The following is a 19,443-nucleotide window of genomic DNA, read 5'->3' on the forward strand; positions in this document are numbered from 1 at the left end:
AACTTTTGCTATTCTGAATTGCAGAAGAGAGCAGAACATAGCTCACTAGTCACTCAGCCAGCTGTAACAATTTAAATAAAAAACCAAAACAATATGTTAGAGCAAGAAAGGCACTTTTCTTTTAAACTGCACTTAAGATGTTTCCCACAAAACACAGTGGAATGAGTTTAAGAGAAGTACTGTTCAAAACCAGATTGCCTTGAGGAATTAAAGACCCAAATAAGAAGTGTTATAACACCAAAATTTTGTCTGATTCCAGTGATATCTCAGTGACATAGATTATCTTCGTTTTACAGACTATCCATTTCTCTTCATAGTAAGAAAATATTTCAATGCCTCTAATACGGCACTTGACAGCTATGGCAAAAGATGATTTCAGAAAGACCCTTACATTCTAGGATGTTAATATTTGTACATACCCACATGTATATGCAGACATACACCTAACTACACCCACACAAAAGTAATAACATAAACAAAGACATTATTTTTGTAACTGAACATGGCTTGTCTCCTGTTGTTCTAAACAATATGCAAACATTGCCAATGTTGAAATAAATAGTAGGGGACACATCTTGCTTGTTAGCTAACACAGATGCAATACTTTGAGGCTGCATGCAAGCATGCTCTTAGCAGGCAAAGCAGCAGGACACTGTCCAGCAACACAATAGCTGCGAATATGACACTTTCAGAATCTCATACTGGCACAGAAGGGTAATGATTTTTTCAGGAACATACATGGGAAGCAAAGAAAGCAAAAAAGATGCCTTCTTTACCCATAGTAGTACCCCTTAGTACAGCTGGTGAAAGGATTATTAGAAAAGATATCACTCCTTCAATTTGCCTTCCAACACTGTTCTAAGGAAAGAACATAAATAGCAATAAAGGCAACAGGTTCCTCATTTCTGTCTCTCTAAATGACAGGCTGAAATGCAGAAGAAAACTACCATGTTCCCCCTAGTTGCACATCCCATCTCCTCCTTTGTTGGCTGGCCTGGAATATTTTTGGCTTAACCTACTCTATGATCAACTATTATTACATGGTAAGAATAGCACAATTCCTTAGGAGAAAATTCTTAAATTGTGAGTTTTTTCTTTTTACCTTTTATCCCAAGAATTCATTCCCAGTATACTGAGAAGTAATCTGCAGTAGTAAAATGCTGACTGGGGCTTTTGTGAGGTTGGCTCATCCTGCTCCATAGCCCTCATATTTAAATCATTGAAATGCTTTTCAACAAACTCCCTCTCTTCTGTGTGCTGTTTCAGAATTGCATTGATGACATCGTTCTCCTGCTTCTCTGAGATGCAGACTGGTTGAGGAGCAGGAATATTGAGTGAGACACCAGTTCTCTGTAAGCATTCGGGGCTTGTAACACCTAAATACTGCAGGAGCTCATCAAGGGCATCTTCTTCATCCCTAATGGTATCCCATGTTGGTACAGTGTCTCTAAATTTCCTTTTTACTTGGAGTGTAATTCCATCCCTTGCAGATACATCCTCTACATGCTCAAAAGATGAAAGAGCATCTTCTGGTTTATCTTGTTGAGATAATGAAAGTGCAAAAGAAGTTTGTTGTGAAGATCCACATAAAGATGATGGTCCATACAAAATGGCCGAATCCCACGAGTATTTGCCAGATAGGTCACGCACTATAATTCTAACATTTGAATTAGCAGATGCAAGTCCAGCAGACAGTCCTCCCCCAGGCATGTCGTCTTCTGCTTGGATTTGTATGCAAGAGACCAGGGATGTATTGTTTAACACAAAGAACTGAAGGTTTGGGTTCTCAAAAAGTTCAGGAGAAAGTTCAGGACTTTCACTGTACGGATTGTCATTGTTTTCACAGACTTGACTGGTTAGCATAGCAGGACCTCCACTCATAGGATAGTGGCCTAAGTGGTTGACTAGATGTGTTATCACAGTACGAGCAGCAACAGAAATTAATCCTTGTTGCATGTGAGTTTTCACTGCGAGAGAAAGAACATAGGTTTTAAAAGATGAGTTCAGAAAACAACACCAACAGTTATGTATTTCTTTTGGTCTCCTCTTCTTTGTGAGTTTTAAACAGAGGATGAGCACTGCAAGGCTAGGATACAGCCAACTCAGTAATGGAAAATATGTATTTTGATGAACACTGGTCTCATATATAAATAGCATGAAAAATCACAAGATAGTTAAAAAAGTATCTTCATTATTTTACAGCTTACCGTACCTCCTTTACCATAGCTTTGTAATCAGCACGGTTCTTCTAAAATATACAATTTTTTAATCTAGTGAAAATAAATCTTAAATTGCTGATGAAGTAGAGATCATAATTGCGTTGTAAGAAGTCCATTTCCAACTGCAGTGGATTTTTATATTTATACACATCATTACATTGTGAAAAACAGAGGAACATAGATGCACAAAACCTCTAATCCATCTTAATTTCTCCAGGGAGCATGTAGCTGTAGGTTAGGTTGAGAGTAATACTGGATGATTTTAAAGTACCAAAGACTGGGCTATCTACACTGAACACAATATAACAGTAGCAAAATTTTCAAAAAGCAAATCTCATTCCCCAACTGTGTTTTTAAGACGTTTCACGCTGGAAAAACCTGGAGGGAGAAAGAGCAGTTAATTGTGCCTGTCTTATGCGAAATTAATCTTGTGAGATGCACTGGTATTTCAATATGGTTTTGCCACCTCCTTCTCTGTTGCATACCTTCCACTTGCATGCAATGTTACCTAAATTCACAAAGGGAATTTCTTTATACCACACCTGGCTAACCCAGTATTTTATTGTTATTTGATTCTTCTATTAGATCCACTCTACATTATCCATGAAGCACAGAGCTGGTCAAAGCGACTCTGTCAGACAGACGACCCTCAGCTGCTCAGAGTACCCGCCGAAGAAACCATACAAAAAAAGTATTACACTGCAGAAGATCACAGGTAGAAAAGGAAACAGGATCAATATGGCAAAGCACATATTTCTGCAGCCTCTCTAACAGGACCTAGATGCCCTGAATCTGCGATTTACAAGGGGAAGATAAATCAAGACTGTACTCCTCAGGATTACATTATATATTTTAAACTATATTAAACATTGAAAACTGCTGCAAACACTTCCCACCTTCTTTCTCACCAAAAATCCATCAAACTAGAACGTTCTGAACCACATCACTTTTTCATTCAGTATTTACTGAGAAAATGTAACCTCTTGGACGTGTAAGTATGGTATAATGAACTCATCTTCCTTTATACTGTGTATTTATACGCAGTAAAAACTGATGTTTAATAAACAAATTTCTTTTTGCAGTTTAAGGTGTCTTAATTGGTTTAACTGGAAAAATAAAGGCAAATTTGTAATGCATACTGACTGTCATGATAGATCTTTAGTTTCTGAAGAACTGGATACATTCTGTGTCTGCAAAAGTAAACAATTAGTATATATTTGCCTTTTTTTTCCCCCACAAGGTTTGGATAAAGCATGTAAGAGATGTTTGGGATTCTTCTCTACCTTTAGGGAGCAGTAGACCTGAACTGCAAAAAGGGAAACATTTGATCCTATTAATAGTTGGCAAAATCAACTTAATTTTTACACTATTCCGAAACTCAGATAAACTCAAATATTTTAAAAAATTAAGGCCCTGAAAACTAATATAAACAAATCAGATATTGTATTTTTATTATCCATAACATTCTTGATGTTTAAAAATTTAGAAACACAAAAACATTCAGTGAAGCTGAATTAATGTCCAGATATTGATAGCATCCAAGGAAATTAAGTTATAGTGCCATCTGCTGAAATATAAGAAGGAACTGTAAGCAAATTTATACAAGACAAAGAGAAAATAAGTCAGATGCTCGAAGGATAATTTATCAGTGCAGTACTAACCAGCACCTGGACAATGCAGAGGCTGGCTCATCTTTGTCAGGATATTTATGCAAGGTGTTTAGCAAGGCTCTGCACAGAGAAGTAAGGTAATGCTTTTCTCGGGTTCCTAGGAGCAAAGACATGTGAGCTTCCCAGCTACCTGAAGTCTCACACTGTGTAGCTTAAATGCCTTCAGTTAAGCTGTGCCGAAAAACCTGAAGAAATGAGAGGGACCTGTTAGCACAGAAGTTATTACTACTACTACTGTTTTGTGGCAAACCCTAAAGATCTCACACCTAACCATGGTTGTACTGTGCCTGTGTGCATGAATTTACTCCCTTAGGAGGCTAAGGGACACATGGAAAAATCTCTGCTCTCTTTACAATGGTACAGTCTTTTGCTTGGGCAATGTAATTTATATGTGTACATGATCACTTGGTAATTTGCTAGAAGCATGTTATATTGGCTATTTTTCTCAGTCCCTGAAATTACCTTGTTTGTGGAAAGGCTGCAGGTCCATCACCACTAATTTGTATCAGTGGCATGAATGGAGGATTCCTGAATTTCCTTAAGATATGTTAACTCTTTAATTCAACTTTGGCTGAACAGCTTCTTAATAACTACAGTTATGTAGCAGAAGGCAAAAACAATGACTGAGGGTGGAATTTAACTTTCCTCACCCTTTTAACTGTCTAAAGAATGATGCACCTGTACAGACTGATTCATCTCAGTTAGAAGCCCAAATTGGAGAAACGGGATGAATCACTCTCTGGAAACTCTTCTCTTTCTCCATCACGTTTAGAGGGAGCCTAAGAGAGTTCAGTTTAGCTTAGCTACCTGTATCTTCCACTAGCTTAAGGAAGTCTTACTCCTTTCTAATTTTAAGCTTCAGGTATAGAGAGATACTGTTAGAGAGAACCCATCTCTACAATATCCCTCACAAAACACAAACTGTGTTAATCTGGATGTGCAATGTATAAAGTGTTTTTTAAAAAGTGTACTTTTTGTCTGCTTTCAGTAAAAAGGCAAACAGCAAAGCCTTAAAAGAATATTACTCTCTATGTCTGATTTTTAAATAAAAGCTAAGACTGAACATCAGATGGGGGAAACCTTTTCTTCAGAAATTGAAATATATTAGGAAAATAATTGATCTATGCAAAAGAGTTTAAAATATGTTTGGAGAAATATGCCAAATGGGGAAAATCCATGAAATCAGTAATTGATGGACCACTGTATCTATGCAATGCAACTACTACCTTCCAATCACAACTACCTCTAACAGATTTGTGATCTATGAAGCACAGGTTTCAAAATGGTTTTGCCTATAATTGCAAAAAAATTCCCATAAAATATTATTTCCTTACAACTAGACTCTATTCAATAGTCTGATTTTGCTATCTATTAACATTAGATGTATAGCACTTTTTGTTTAATGCTACCTATTTTAGTGTAACCAGCTTTCCTGTCAATACAAGGGTCACAAAACCTCTCAATTTTACTTTTTCCTAAATGTCTGCATCATTTAGTATAAACAACAAAAAAGCTTTGAAGGAGAGGTTCCATTTTAATTCTCCTTCATGTATGTTCACGGTCCTATAATGACAGGTAAAAAGATCACAAGTAGGCAAGCAGATAGGGCCCAATGCAGTCCAAGTCAGCTTTTGCACGTCTAAACTGTACAGCGAAGGGCTATAATGCTATACTATCCTTGGAGAAAGCATACCTCTGTCAGTGTGACACTGAATCCAGGCTGGTTAGGTGCGGTTAATTAGCACAGGCAGCACCTGTATGCCTGTACCGTAGCTAGAGAAAGCTGTTGTCAATACTAGCTACAGGAACAGTTCATCAGCCTTCATGTACCAAGGTCAGGTTGGACGGGGCTCTAAGCAACCTGATCTAGTTGAAGATGTCCCTGCTCATTGCAGGGGGGTTGGACTAGATGACCTTTAAAGGTCTTTTCCAACCCAAACTATTCTATGATTCTATGTATACAAGCTCTGTGATTCCTTAGATATATGAAAGCACCACAGACTTGCTGTCTGCACGTTCTGATGGTGCAAGAAAAGATTCCTATCGATGTCTTTATTGTCAGCTGCTAAAAGTTTGTTCTGATTTAAATATAACACTTTCATATACTTAACACTTAATTTAAAAATTATTCTTTGTGTATCTTATACTGCAATCTACCACTTTATGTGAAACCTACAGAAAGGAGGACAAAGAAAATTTCACAGATAATCCTATGTATAACAGATTCCTTGTGAGAGATAGCATTTGGAAAGTTACTGAAACAGAGAGGGGAATAAGCCTCTTCTCTCCCCACATTGCCTGTTTCCAGAGGATTTATCAAATCTTTGCCCTGTTGTTTATTGCAAGGCTTGCTCCAGCCTCTCAGTATGTCCTGTCCCCACTACACAGCTGTATCACTCTAAGTTCCGTATCTTCCTAGTCTCATACCACATCATATGGTGGTAAGTGTCCATAAAACTGGTGATGGATCTGACCTTGAACAACAGAATGCATAATAGGGTATGTCAATCACATCTATTAAACTGATCAAAAGCATCCTATCTTAGAATTCTGGTGTTTCACTACTTCCAGCTTTGCTTGTGACCTAAGGAAAGAGTCTAGCAATCCCCACCCTGTCTTTGTAGAACTTCCTTGACTTCCCTGCAACCGCCCTCCTGCCCATTTCCATTCCTTCAAAAAAAGATATCTTGATAGCACTCCTACTCTATTGAAAAAGAGCATTGGCATGCTGCTCTGCTGCTAGCTTGCACTAATTGACCCCCTGTCTTGATCGAGTCCCAGACTGGTTGTTATCCACTAACTTTACTCCTCTCACTCCTCCAACAATGCCAGGGAGAACAGATGCTATGCAATCAGTTAAGCACTGCCAATTTTATCCTGTGCCTGGCAATGTGGACTAGAAGTGCCAAGGTTGCAAGACCAGGGTTGCATTATAATGCTGTAGTTTGCCAATTAAATTTCACAATCTGACTTACAATTCCAGAGCCCCGAAACTTTAAAAACATATGGGGCTTCCTTAATTCATCTGGAGAGATAAAAGGAACATCTGAAATTACTTTTATTTAGAAATTTAACACGAAATCATAAAAGAACAGATCACGTACGGAAATGCAAAATGAAGATATCGATGCTAAGGCTTTGTGCAACTACATTCATTTAAAGAGAAATCTATTCAGGGTTGTCTTTTCAGATTGTCAGATTAAACAAGCCACATGGCATTTGCTGCTAACCCATAATTACAGATTATTACAGAATACAAAAGATGCCAGGCATAAAAAGCTACTACAATTCACTACACTGTAATAGAACATGCAGTGGAAGTTAATTTTGGCAAATGCTTTAAATATTAGCTTTACATAATATGTATAGGTGAGACTGTAATTAGGACAGAATGAATCCTTCGAAGCCTCTTTCATTCTGACCCAGCAGATGATTACTTTTTACTAATAAGACCACAGCCATTTGACAAAAAGCCAACTATAGTACCTTGCTTCATTCTTCAGTAAATTTAATAATTACAGCTCCTCCTGCCAATAGTTCTCAAATCAGACTTGTTCAATCCAATACTGAGCTTATTAGGAGACAGCTCTATGTTTAGAATTCTTTGGCCAAAAAAGTACTTGAGGATGATGAAGCATGCCTTAGACAAGGGCACAATGATTAGCCATTTTCTCTACATAAAAAACAGCACGTAGTCACTACAGACCACAAAATCACCTGCTGTTAGCACACAGCTGCTACAAAGAGCTTCTGCATTTATCTGGTTCTTAATACCTTTAAGGAAGCCTAAATGGAACAACTTAATATGGAGGGAGAATAGCACTACACAGAGTTTCTGGTATCAGTATTAATCTCATCTTTTTCAATTTTCTTCCCAAGGTAGCCATTTGATATTTACTAGATACACTGCATAATATATGCTACTCCTCTGTAGCTTACTTTCTTGATTCTTTGTTTTTATTTCTGAGTTCTGAAGAAAATGTTAATTCCTGGGTCTCTTAAGGTTCTAAGCAGATGAGATAAAATTTCTCTCTTTTTAGATAACTCTGTTAATGCTTTTAACCAGCATAAACAGATTGACAGCAAATTATGATAGGTTAAAAAAACCTGAAAGTTTTCAATATTGCAAGCTCAGATAGGAAAAAAACCCAAAATATTCTTAGAAAAAGGAGCAAAATGAAGAAAAAATAAATTAATTTACTGAAAGTAAACATTTATCCATGTAACATTTATCCATGTTACATCCTGTACTTAACACTTTTTGCTGATACACAGAGCACAGAAGAATCCATATCAAATCAATCTTCATGTTGTTCAGAAGATCCTTATTTCAGTTAATCGAACAGTAATTGCACAAAATTATGTTAGCTCATTCCATACTAATGGTTCCTACCTAGCGTCTAGCATAATTTAAAACTTATGCTTTAAACAAACACTTCAATACTGGAAACCAAGATAAGATCTTTTTGAAAGAAAATGCATTTAGGCAATTTGACAAACCTTCAGTGACCGGCTGAAGTTTAGAAGACCTCTCAGAGTCTGGAGAATGCAGTGGTTCTGGTTCCTTCAAGCTTTCTAAATGCATAAAAGGATCGTAATCCACACATGCCAAATCAGAAAGGCTTAGAGGAAAATATTTAGGGTTGCTAAAACACTGAGATCCATAGACACATCCATGCAGAACCTAGAACAAAACCAGAATTTCATTACATTAACTACTGAAATTTCTACGTGATACTTTTATAAGAAATAAAGTTTATTTACATTTTTTAATTGATTTGTTAGAACCGGGTAGGCAGGACAAAATGTTGGAAAATTTTAGATGCTTCATGTTTACAGAAACAAACCCTGGTCTGCAAAGAAAATTGTTAAAACAGTGTCTACGCTGAAGTGGAATTTAACAATAAAGCAACAAGAAACAAAACTTACAACAAATCACTAAGCTACCTTTATTTTTAGATCTCCTATCTTCTTTAATTACATATGCTAGGTCTAAGCTGCTGGAGGTTTTAATCCCCTTCCCGTGCAAAAAAAACCCCTACCTTTGTTCTGTGTCCCTACAGACAGTAATTATAACTTAGTGCTTTTTACTTTGCTTACTGCTAAATAAAATTGCTTGGTATAAAAAAGCTACTTCCTCATCTGTCTTAAATGTATTGCTGGTCTTCTACAGCTCAAATATCTGCTATTGGTATGATATACAAAAACTAACTTGGTTAAACATCACAAAACATAAGACAAAATTAACAATTCCAAATATACCAAAGATCAAGCAGTTACAGTAAAACGTACAAGAACTAAGACAGCACTCTACATTTCAGCAGTAGAATGGAGGTCAGCTTACAGAAAAGTTGTGTCTTCATTTCCATGAAAACTGACACTACCTCCATACACAGAAATTCTCATTTAGCGAGTAAAGAAACATGTACCTTATATATACAATTAAGAACGGATCTTTCAGTCTTATCATTTTCTCCTCCTGTAGTGTGAAGAGGCTGCAGCAAGGTCTTTAATGGCAAGGCCATTATCCAATCCAATAAGCACAGAAGTAAAGAAACAACCAACTGGAACAAACACTTTCAATTACAAATCAATTAAACCAGCAACCTGCTACTTCACATTTATCACTGTATTTTACTTCTCTGTTTTACTTTCTTTTCTCAGTTCAGTAGAGACAGCCTTCTGCAGTAATGGCAGGACACACTTGTTTAAAAGCCACTGTATCTTCAAAACCTATGGCATCAGTAAAAACATTGGCTACTGAGGTATTTAACAAAGCCCATTCATACAACAGTTTCTCATCAAGGTAAGCCTGTGAGCAGATACTGTGCTTAAGAGGACACCCATGATTTTTCAAAATTGACTTGTAGGGTGCTGTTTTTAAAATGACAGATTACACAGGTACAAATTAAGGCTGATGTGCCATTCTGCACATAAATCTCACTGTAAAGTGAATCAAGGATTACACAAAACTGAACTATTTCAGCTGCATTTAGTGCTTTCTAAATAACACAGTATTTCCTTCACAACATGTCAATAACGCTATGCAGCACCAGGTATTATGTGAAAGAAATCCAACTGCTTTCTGTGTTGTAGGCTACTCAGTCAGCAAAAGAACCAACTCCCTCTAGGGGATGTTTTTAAAGACTGTAGAACAGAATTAGATTAAGACACACATACACACCAAATTATTAATAACTTATGGCTTCAAATAATTATTTTTCATTTCTAAAACTTAGCTGTGGAAGGGGAAACAATTCAGATAAATAGCTGCAAGATTCTCTAAAATATTTCCCAAGTTAAATAAAAGTCTTTCAAAGAAAATCCACTTAACTAATTTACTAACAAATGACATATAAACATCATACTCATTTCACATAATACATTACAAGTTTGTCTCTCAGAGGCACCATATAATAAGCCTAATGATGAAGGGCTCTGAGTATTTTTATATTAAACCAATTTTTAAGAAACCCATTAGGGCTAAATTTGTCAAACTAGGTAAGCCAATTTTTGATATGTTATTTGACGTACGATGATCAGCATTAGTTCATGGGGAAACTTATTGACTTATGGCAAGCATCTCAAGTGGAAAGGTGGCTAGCTTAGCATACTGCTGTAGTCTACAATAGCTCCCGCCTCCTCGCAAGCAGAGAGGAGAGGCAAAAATGAGCTCTGGAGGCCAAAATGGTCCTGCCATTGAATGCCAGCTCCCACGGGAATGGGTGGCCCAGAACGACAGAGCTGCCAGCGACGCACTGCACCAAAGTGCCCAAGTTAAATGACCACTGTGTCCCACCGTCCTAGAGCAAAGCCAAATAATTCAGAACAGACAGAGCTTTCAGGAGGCAGAAAGTACTACTGTATCAGCTGAAGAAGGAGCCTGTCTTAGCTAGGGGACTCCGGCCCACTGAAAATACAAAAAGATAGCAATCATTTTGAAGGATGACAACAATCAAATTCATCTGAAGATTACAGGCTATTTTGCTCAAGAATGTACTTATAATAGAAAGTTCAAGCAATGATAATCTTATACATGTTTTGAAAGGTATTCTCTACAACTTGAGAACATATTTTCACTATAGGACAACTCTGAAAAGTCTACACTACTTACTTTGCTTGTAAGTTCACTGAGGATCGGGAAAAACATGTCTTTCTAGTTACTGAAAACAATCTCAATTAATTTAAATGCATATTCTGCTACAAAAACTTCAGAAGTTCACTTGCACAAAGAGTACTGCTGGAATTCTGAGAAGGCTATACTGTACTACACTTAAAGAGCTGAATCCCTACTTTAAGGCACATCTTAAATTTTGTAACAATGCTATGTCACACACCTTTGCAATTAAATTGACACCTTAAAAAGAAATGAAAAATGTTTACCCTCTTATCCTGTTCATAAGAGGAAGCTTCTGTACTGGGTAGCAGATGCGTAATAGTTGCTATCAGAATCTGGGGAAAATATAGCATAGTTTCTTTAAAAATACAATTTAAATATTTAAATTTAAAATAAATTTTTAAGTAGGTAAATGTGACACAATACTAGATTAATGGTTAAATTCTATTAAAGTTATTTTGAGACAAATTACAGTATTCCTTGCCACTCCTTTTTTTTTTAAATAAAATTCTTTTAACTGAATTTCGCAGAAGACCCTGAAGGAATACATTCTGCTTGACTGACGTAGGTGCATTATGGACAGTGAAATTACACAGCTACTCCAAATATTCAAGCGGGAAGAGAACATGATTCAACACACTTGTAGGGTGCAGGCAGGAGCCTGATGTGGGTTTGTGTACAGGGCTATTTGAGCTCCATTATTTCTTAGAACTACTAGACTTTGTAAACACTCTGCCTCTACTTAATCGACAATATGACTGCAGAGGAGCAGAGAAATGCTTGCTATACCACTGAAGAAGCTTCCACACAATTCTCTTTCCGGTTACCTGGGAGACCTCTATCTTTTTTCTGTGGTTCAGATTCACAGATGCCATCGTCTACTTCCTTGTTATTTAAAGTGTATTCAAAATAATTATTTTTGCTTTATACTGAAACACTTTAATGCAAAGTGTTTTGCACACGGATATGTAAAACACAACTCCAGATCTGTATTTTAAGTAATAGCTTTCTCACTAAACTTAAAGAAACATATTTGAAGATATTTAATATTAAAAAAGGTGCACTTTGTTGACAGTATTCCCATGTAAATAATTACATAGTTGTACTGGAATAAAAATAAGCATGATACAGCCGTTTTACATGTTAATATTGGAGTCAGAAAGTAAGTGTAACGTGAACCCACACAATTAATGTTCAGTAAGATTATGTTTCTACTAAGTTAAAATTTTGTGAAACATACTTGTCAATATTCTGGTATTTTAATTTCAGTAAAATACATTTTACTGTTACATTTAAAAGAATTAAAATTTATAAATTTTTAAAAATTACTTACTTGAATAATTCTTAAAGGTGAATCAGCTTGATACACTTGAAGTCTATGTACGTAATGTATCAGCATGTTCAGCATACTGCAGGCAACTTGGGCTACTGTTTTATTTGGAAACTAGAAAAGAGAACACAATCCAGTAATGATGACTACATTTCACATAACAGTACATTAGGTGATAACGTGGTCAAGAATTTGGGCAACGGTTTTATACATATAGTTCCTTACGTACCTATTTATTGTAGGAACTGAATTAAACTTTACAAAATTTAAAATTAATTAATTTTCTAGTCATAACCAAACGTTAGCAGCTAACATCAAAGGTTTGGGACAGACAATCAGGGAGTTGCACGCAATGAGGGAAAGGGGAGAGGAGTCTCCTAACTAACTTCAGACTGGTTAGTACAGTATCATGAAGCCAGGAAGAACAAATTCATTTCTTGTTACCTTAGCGATCATTAATATTAATGCATCACTGCAAAAAAACCAAGGATCCAATTCTGAAATCAGAGGTCTTTGTTGAAAACCAAGGCAGATGAACAGCCACGTATCCAAAATGCATGATATGGCACCAATAGTGAGACTAACTGTTCTGTATTTGCTAGTGACTGCTGTGTACAGCAGTTGTCTGAATGGAAATGAATGCATCTCGGCTTCTGAGCTTAATTCCTCTGTTCTCTGCTATCTTTTAAAGGCAGGAAAACATTACTGCACTGGAGCCTGCCTTCAGCAGTTACTAAAATGTTTAAGTTACTGTGTTGATCAAGGCAAAAGTGAACGCATTTGTACAATTACTCTGCAGCTTTGGGAGTGGATGCACACGCTGCCGTACACTCCTAAGTGGAAAAACAAAGAAATGAAGCAACAGGGATTCATTTCCCTGAATTGTTAATGCACAGGACATGTAACTGAGGCTTCTTCCTTCATTGCACTTGCCTTAAAACATTAAGCTGTGCACCAAACAATAAGCACAAAGTGAATTTTACAAGTTAATTTTATTCACCTAGGACATGAAAATCCTACAAATTTGAGCTAAAGAGAAATCTGAGCAAAATGGCTGTTAGCACAGCAAAACTACAGACCTCAGAAGACAGAACAAACTATACAGAAGAAAAAATAATATGCAACAGCCCCAAGGGAAGAATTTCAAATACATTCTTATTCAAGAACATACTCTGTCTTTACTGAAAACAAATATTCCAAACCGTAATACTGATGAATCTCAAATCACTCAGAAAACAATTAGGTAATTCATGCTTTAATCATGAAAAATCCTATTCTATTTCTCCAGTGAAGATGAGTGACATCAGAATTCCTGCATTATTAAAAGAATAAAAAAGTAGTTTACATGTTTTAACCTCGCTTTACTTAGCAGTGAAGCTGTCACAGGTGTGTGCCGCAAGGTGGCTAAGTTGTCTACCTCTGACCTCAGAAAAGGGTAATTATGTTGCAAAAATAATTAGATTTAATTTCTTGGCTGCTTAGACTGTTTTCTGTATCAGTCCAGTTCTATTAACCTTTCAGGGAAGAATATATATCACAAACCTTTAAAGAAAAAAAAAAAAAAAGCGTTAAGAAATCTTGCCTGGGCAACGAAGCTTGAACAGAAAATTAAGGATTTCAGAACAAAATTTTTGAATGGCAAAAATCTAAAGGTAGAAAATACACTGGAAGAAAACTCTGCCCTGAGCAAGCTTCTTATCAAAGCAGAGCTATAATTTTTTACATTTAAGGTCCTGAAAAGAACATTAAAAGTACAAGCACAAGCGAAAGTATGGAGCATGAAGCTTTAATTAAAATTTTTTATTTGTGGTACGTATATAAGCATAAAGAAAGACTATGAATGGGTCTTACAAGTCAGCCACAGACACGGAAACCAGAGTACACAGGGTAGTTAATTCTTGTTCTGACTTTCCCTGTTTCTCAGTGGACACAGTTTCACTCTACTGTCAGCTTTTAACTAAAACATGGCAGACATCTTACAGCTGCAAGTCTTCCCAGAGCTTATGACAGGAATAGCATTATATTTTATTCCTCAGGAGACAGCCTCTCTCCATGCTGTGAACGTACACTGTAAGAGCACAGTAAGCAGGGTACAGATTCTAATGTTGAAGCTCGAGTGACAACCAGAAAAACATTAAATAAAATTGAAAGCATAACAATTTAATTACAGAATTTGAGATCAAATCCAGATTGCTGGAAACATCCTTACAAGCTTGCAGGAAAACCCCAAAGTCACTGGAGAGGACAAAAGGGGTAGACAATCCAGAGTAGCTTAATACAGAGTATCCAGATCACTGAATTTAAGAAAAAATTACCTGAGAAAAAGGCCTGGAGACTTTTCAAAGTCTTTGAATAATCAGCCATTCACTACTTACAAACAGGGAGCCTTTTCTTCTTTTTACTTTTTAATTTTTTTTTTTTAAAAGAGGATCATCAGGCTCTAAAATGAAGACAAGTGAATGATTTCTAGTGCTGTTTTATGCAAATTAGTTAACCTCTTTCTGTTCTCTGGTTGAAGAGAATTTTTAAATTTTTTTTTAATTTAAGAAAAGGAACAAAAGGCTGAAAGGTATAAAGTAATGAATATGAATAAAATTCAAATCTTGTGCACTCAAATTTTCTTTTTCATGGGAAGAGTACCAGGAAGTTTTGATCAAGAATACGGGGACTGGCATAGACAGATCAAACCCTTCACCTACTTCAGAAATCTGTCCCAGCATGGTCAATATATCACATTTCAAAAGAATGCACAGACACTTTAGAACAGACAATTACAGCAGTGTCCCAGAAGGACATCTTCCTAAAATCAAGCAGCAACACTGAGTTTATGCTGGAGAGCAAACCAATTTACCCCTTTCAAGCCAGCTGCTTTGTTCTGACTTCTCTTCCAAGAGCCTTCAGAGGCGGCGCAGAGACAGCTGTGTGATGCTACAAACATTTCACCAGCCGTTCTCTATCTCAGGAAAATGCTGTATGTTATTAAGCATAAGAATTCACTACTTCGATATGATTTTATATATAGCAGTGTAATTGTGGGTATCATTTTTTAAAAGTTACTCGATGGGAAAAAACCCCCTTTCAATGAACTGGCACTCTGCCTGGTACCTAACTCCTAGAGTTTTTCTCAGAAGGGTAGTCTTGACATTCTTTCCCATCTTTGCAAGGGTCTGCTGCTTTCTGGATTTTACATTAGGTGTTTAACCTTGTCCGTACTTGCAAATAACCTATTTTTGGCACTCATTCAACTAAGCCTTTACAACACAATTGTGTGATGTATCTGCAGCATTTTTGAGAGGAGTATAACATAAAGATGAGACGCAGGGGTCTGGATGGCTGGTTAGGAACCTTTGGGCTCAAGACTTCAGCAGAGGTTAACACAGATACAGCAATATTGCCACACTGCTGGGAGAAGTGCTAGCTATATTCAGAGTGAGCTGCTGGACTGCAGTTCTGAATATGCTTCTGTATTTCAGAAATAGGCATATAACTGTTGCTAACATTTCTATTCAGTGTTATTTGGTCAATTGTACTTATCAGCAAGTTGGACTAGGACTATAGCTCCCTACACATTCACTTCTCCTGAAAATAAGAAAATAATCTGTTCTGGGAGTTCAAATCTCCGACTATTTGGAAGCCAGGAGATTGCTTAGGTAACCAATTAGAGCTAATTTGTTTCTCCCATGATATATTTATAAACTTTTCATTTCATGATTAAACTCTATTGTGAATGTATGCCACTGCTCAGAACAGGAGAAAAGCCACCATGCTCTGGATGCTTTTGCCAACTCAAAGCAAAGCAAAGTAGAAATATAAATGCCTTTGTCTTCTCATTCAAGAAGTCATTTATGTTTAATATAAATGAGATACAAATAATTGGTTTAATAAATATGTCAAAGAAAAATAAGAGAAATCACAGTGGATGTCAGGATTAAAAATAGTTCAAACTGATAAATTGCAGAAGTAAGATAAAACCAGCCTAATACCAAACTTGCACAGGAACTTGATAAAATGCACTAGTTAAGGGATATTAAAAAGCAAGGGGAAAACCCTGGAAGAGAGTATTAGTGAAGCTGCAAAGGATGAATGTGATTTTGCAAAACAGGAAATTGCAATTTAGAGTCTAATACTAAAAGCCCTGCAGCTACTCATTTTAGACGTAGACTCAAATCCTGATTCACAGGATGTGATCAGCTGATTTGCTAAGATACTTTTCAGATTCCCATTGCTGAAAAGAAGAGTTAGTTCACAACATCTGACACAAGCCATGTATAACAAAAGTACACCCCTATTTTTATCTACGTGTATATACAGAAAGATTAGACTATTCATTGAATTTTGATGTACACAAAGAGCATGTAGAAAGGTTCTGAAAATAAACTGGGACATATTTAAAAAGTTGAAGATATTGTTCACGAATATGCAAGTTTGCAAAATGCCAGAAAATAAAATGTTTTTAATAATATTCTAATTATTTCATAAAATATGAACAAATATGAAAGACTTGCAAAAAGCAGAAAAACAAAAACACTCATCAAGAACAAAAAAAACAGCCAAAAAAGTGCAACTTTTTAACAGAGATGATGAAAGGAATATACTGTTGATATACTACCACCACTACAAATCTCACGACCAGAGTTGAAATCCAGTGAGACTAGTTTCAGAATAGTGAAAGCTGTCATTGACAAAAGGAAAGGCAGACAAACATCAGAAAATCTCTTCTATTCAGAAGCATTTTATAGGTGTTGCACCACAATGAACTAGCTAAATCTGAGCAAGCTGCATTTCCGGGTGAGAATCACTGTGCATACTAGCTATATTTAACAGATTCAACCAGAACAGCAAATACTAAAACAGTAAATCATCCTAGATTTCAAGAAGTTAATGTGAAGGTGTTTATACCGAATTGCACGGTGACTACCAGAGACGGGAAAGTTGTATCTTACAAATTAGTTTCAGAACCATTGTATTGGGTGTAGGTGCGAAGGTTTTGGTAGCGGGGGGCTTGCAGGGGTGGTCTCCGTGGAAAGGGGCCAGGGACCACTGCTTTCTTCCTAAGTTCTCCCCTCTCCTCCTGGGGGTGGGCAAGTGAGCGAGCAGCTGGATGAGAATTTGGCTGCTAGCTGGGGCCAACCCACCGCACCCATTAAAAAGGAAAAGTTAAATCCTTCTGAAAAACTGTAAAATTACCCAGTGTTGCAGCATGCTTCATAAAAAACAGGAAATAAATGTTAGTGATAGCCATAAAAACAGATGCTCTTTACTTCTCACCAAAATCAGAGTTCTCATTATTCCCTTTCAACAGGGTAGTTTATTCACATAAACTTTGGTGCCAACTCGTGACCTTTGTTTGGATTCAGATTTTTTCTAACAGGTACTGGCCTGAGTGACATGTCCTGGAATGACCACAGAAAAGCACTTTGCCACAGGAAATCAAACATCCTCCAGTGCTTCCACGCATGTGGCATAAGTACTCCACTTCTCCCTCTAAATATCTGGCCAGGGCTGAGAAGTAACACTGCATAATGCAATGGCTCTCCAGCTCAGAAGTGAACGGGCACAGAATGTAGTGAGGCTATGGGGATAATGGGATTTGGTTGGTGGGGGCAGTAAGAGGGCAGGGTGAGCAAGAAGCATGAGAAGCTTTGGGAAACTTCTGCTTGGCCTTTGCATTTGTCATCTTCCCACTCTCCCTGTCCCCCTCTTACACTGGATGCTCCACTCCGTCTGGCAGCCAAAGAGTACAAGGCAGCAACTTGGCTTGGGACAGGTTTTTGCATACGATGGCAGATGGCTCCCAAAACTGGGATCCCTTCCAGTTTCCCCTCTACCCTGGCCCTTCCCTTTCGTAATGTATCAGGAAAACGTACCACAGAGGCTTTAAATGTACTATTAATCAGAGCTGGGGAATCCAGGATGCCAGTTAGTGAGGAATGTGACTTCCCTCAGTGTGCTTGGCTAGCCTACACAGGAGAAACAAATGCTGGAGAAGGAAACACTCCAACATTTCTGTACTCTAGGGTCTTTGTGTGGATCTGTACTGGGCATACACGTCAAGGTTTTGGTAATGGAGAGGTTACAGGGGGGTCTCTGTGAAAAGAGGTTAGGAGCTGCCCCCGTGCCAGACACAGGAGGTTCCAACCAGCTCTGCAACAGACCCACCATAGGACACAGCTGAGCCCATCTGCCCAGTGTGTGGCACCTTCGTGAAAACACATTTAAGAAAGGGCAAAAATGCCACACAGGCAGAGAAGGGGAAAAAAAAAAAGGGGGGGGGGGGGGGGGGGGGAGAATGAAAAACAGCAGGTGAACACGAAGGTCAGAGGAGGGGAGGAGGTGCTCTAGGTGCTGGAGCAGAGATTCCCTGCAGCCTATGGAAAAGACTGTGCCAGAGAAGATATCCACACTGCAGCCATGGAGCACCCCACACTACAGCACTGAATATCTCGAGGGAACTGCAGTCCACAGACAGCCCACACTGGAGCAGGCTTATCCTGAAGGACTACAGCCAGTGGAAGGACCCACACTGCAACAGGGAGGAAGGAGTGGCAGAAAGGAACTGTTATGGATTGACCATAACTTCCCATTCCCCATCCCCTCTGCACTAGTTGGGAGGGGGGCAGGAGGCAGCAGAGGAGTTGGGAATGAAGGAGTGAAGCTGAGCCTGGCAAAGAGGGAGGGCAGGGAAAGGTGGTGTTTTAAATTGTGTCTTTGTTTCTCACTGATCAAATTATTTTAACTGGCAATAAATTAAATTAATTTTGCCAAGTCAAATCTGTTTTGCCCATGATGGTAGCTGGTAAGCAATCTCCCTCTCTTCATCTTGACCCACAAGATTTTTCATCCTGTTTTCTCCCCCTGTCCTGTTGAAGAAGGGGAGTGAGTGAGCAGCTGAGTGGGAGTTTGGCCCTTACCCAAGGTTAATCCACTACAGGCTCCTAGATCTAGTTACAAACAGATGCAGAAAACCCTGCTGGAAGCTTGGGTCCAGGATGTGGGAAAGGGGTATAGCTGGACAAAGTCAGACAAAGCCAGTAGTGGTTTTGCTGAAACCTGAATTGCAAGGTTCATTTATGAAAGCTAGGATAATGGATAAGTTACTATGCTCCA

At 37.7% G+C, this 19,443-nt stretch overlaps 1 protein-coding gene across 6 annotated transcripts in view; it reads right to left on the reverse strand.

Moving 5' to 3' along the window:
* RALGAPA1 (Ral GTPase activating protein catalytic subunit alpha 1) overlaps positions 1-19,443 on the reverse strand; it is a 133,280-nt gene that overhangs the window by 44,811 nt on the left and 69,026 nt on the right. For all 6 annotated transcript variants that reach the window (XM_075712980.1, XM_075712982.1, XM_075712983.1 and 3 more), the window contains 5 exons: positions 12,340-12,450; positions 11,273-11,341; positions 9,319-9,453; positions 8,390-8,573; positions 1,103-1,967 (listed from right to left, as the gene is read on the reverse strand). In XM_075712980.1, the coding sequence (XP_075569095.1) occupies positions 1,103-1,967; positions 8,390-8,573; positions 9,319-9,453; positions 11,273-11,341; positions 12,340-12,450 (1,364 nt within the window). The remainder of the gene's footprint in view (positions 1-1,102; positions 1,968-8,389; positions 8,574-9,318; positions 9,454-11,272; positions 11,342-12,339; positions 12,451-19,443) is intronic.

This window comes from Pelecanus crispus, chromosome 6 (genome assembly GCF_030463565.1).
Source record: "Pelecanus crispus isolate bPelCri1 chromosome 6, bPelCri1.pri, whole genome shotgun sequence".
NCBI classification, from domain to species: domain Eukaryota; kingdom Metazoa; phylum Chordata; class Aves; order Pelecaniformes; family Pelecanidae; genus Pelecanus; species Pelecanus crispus.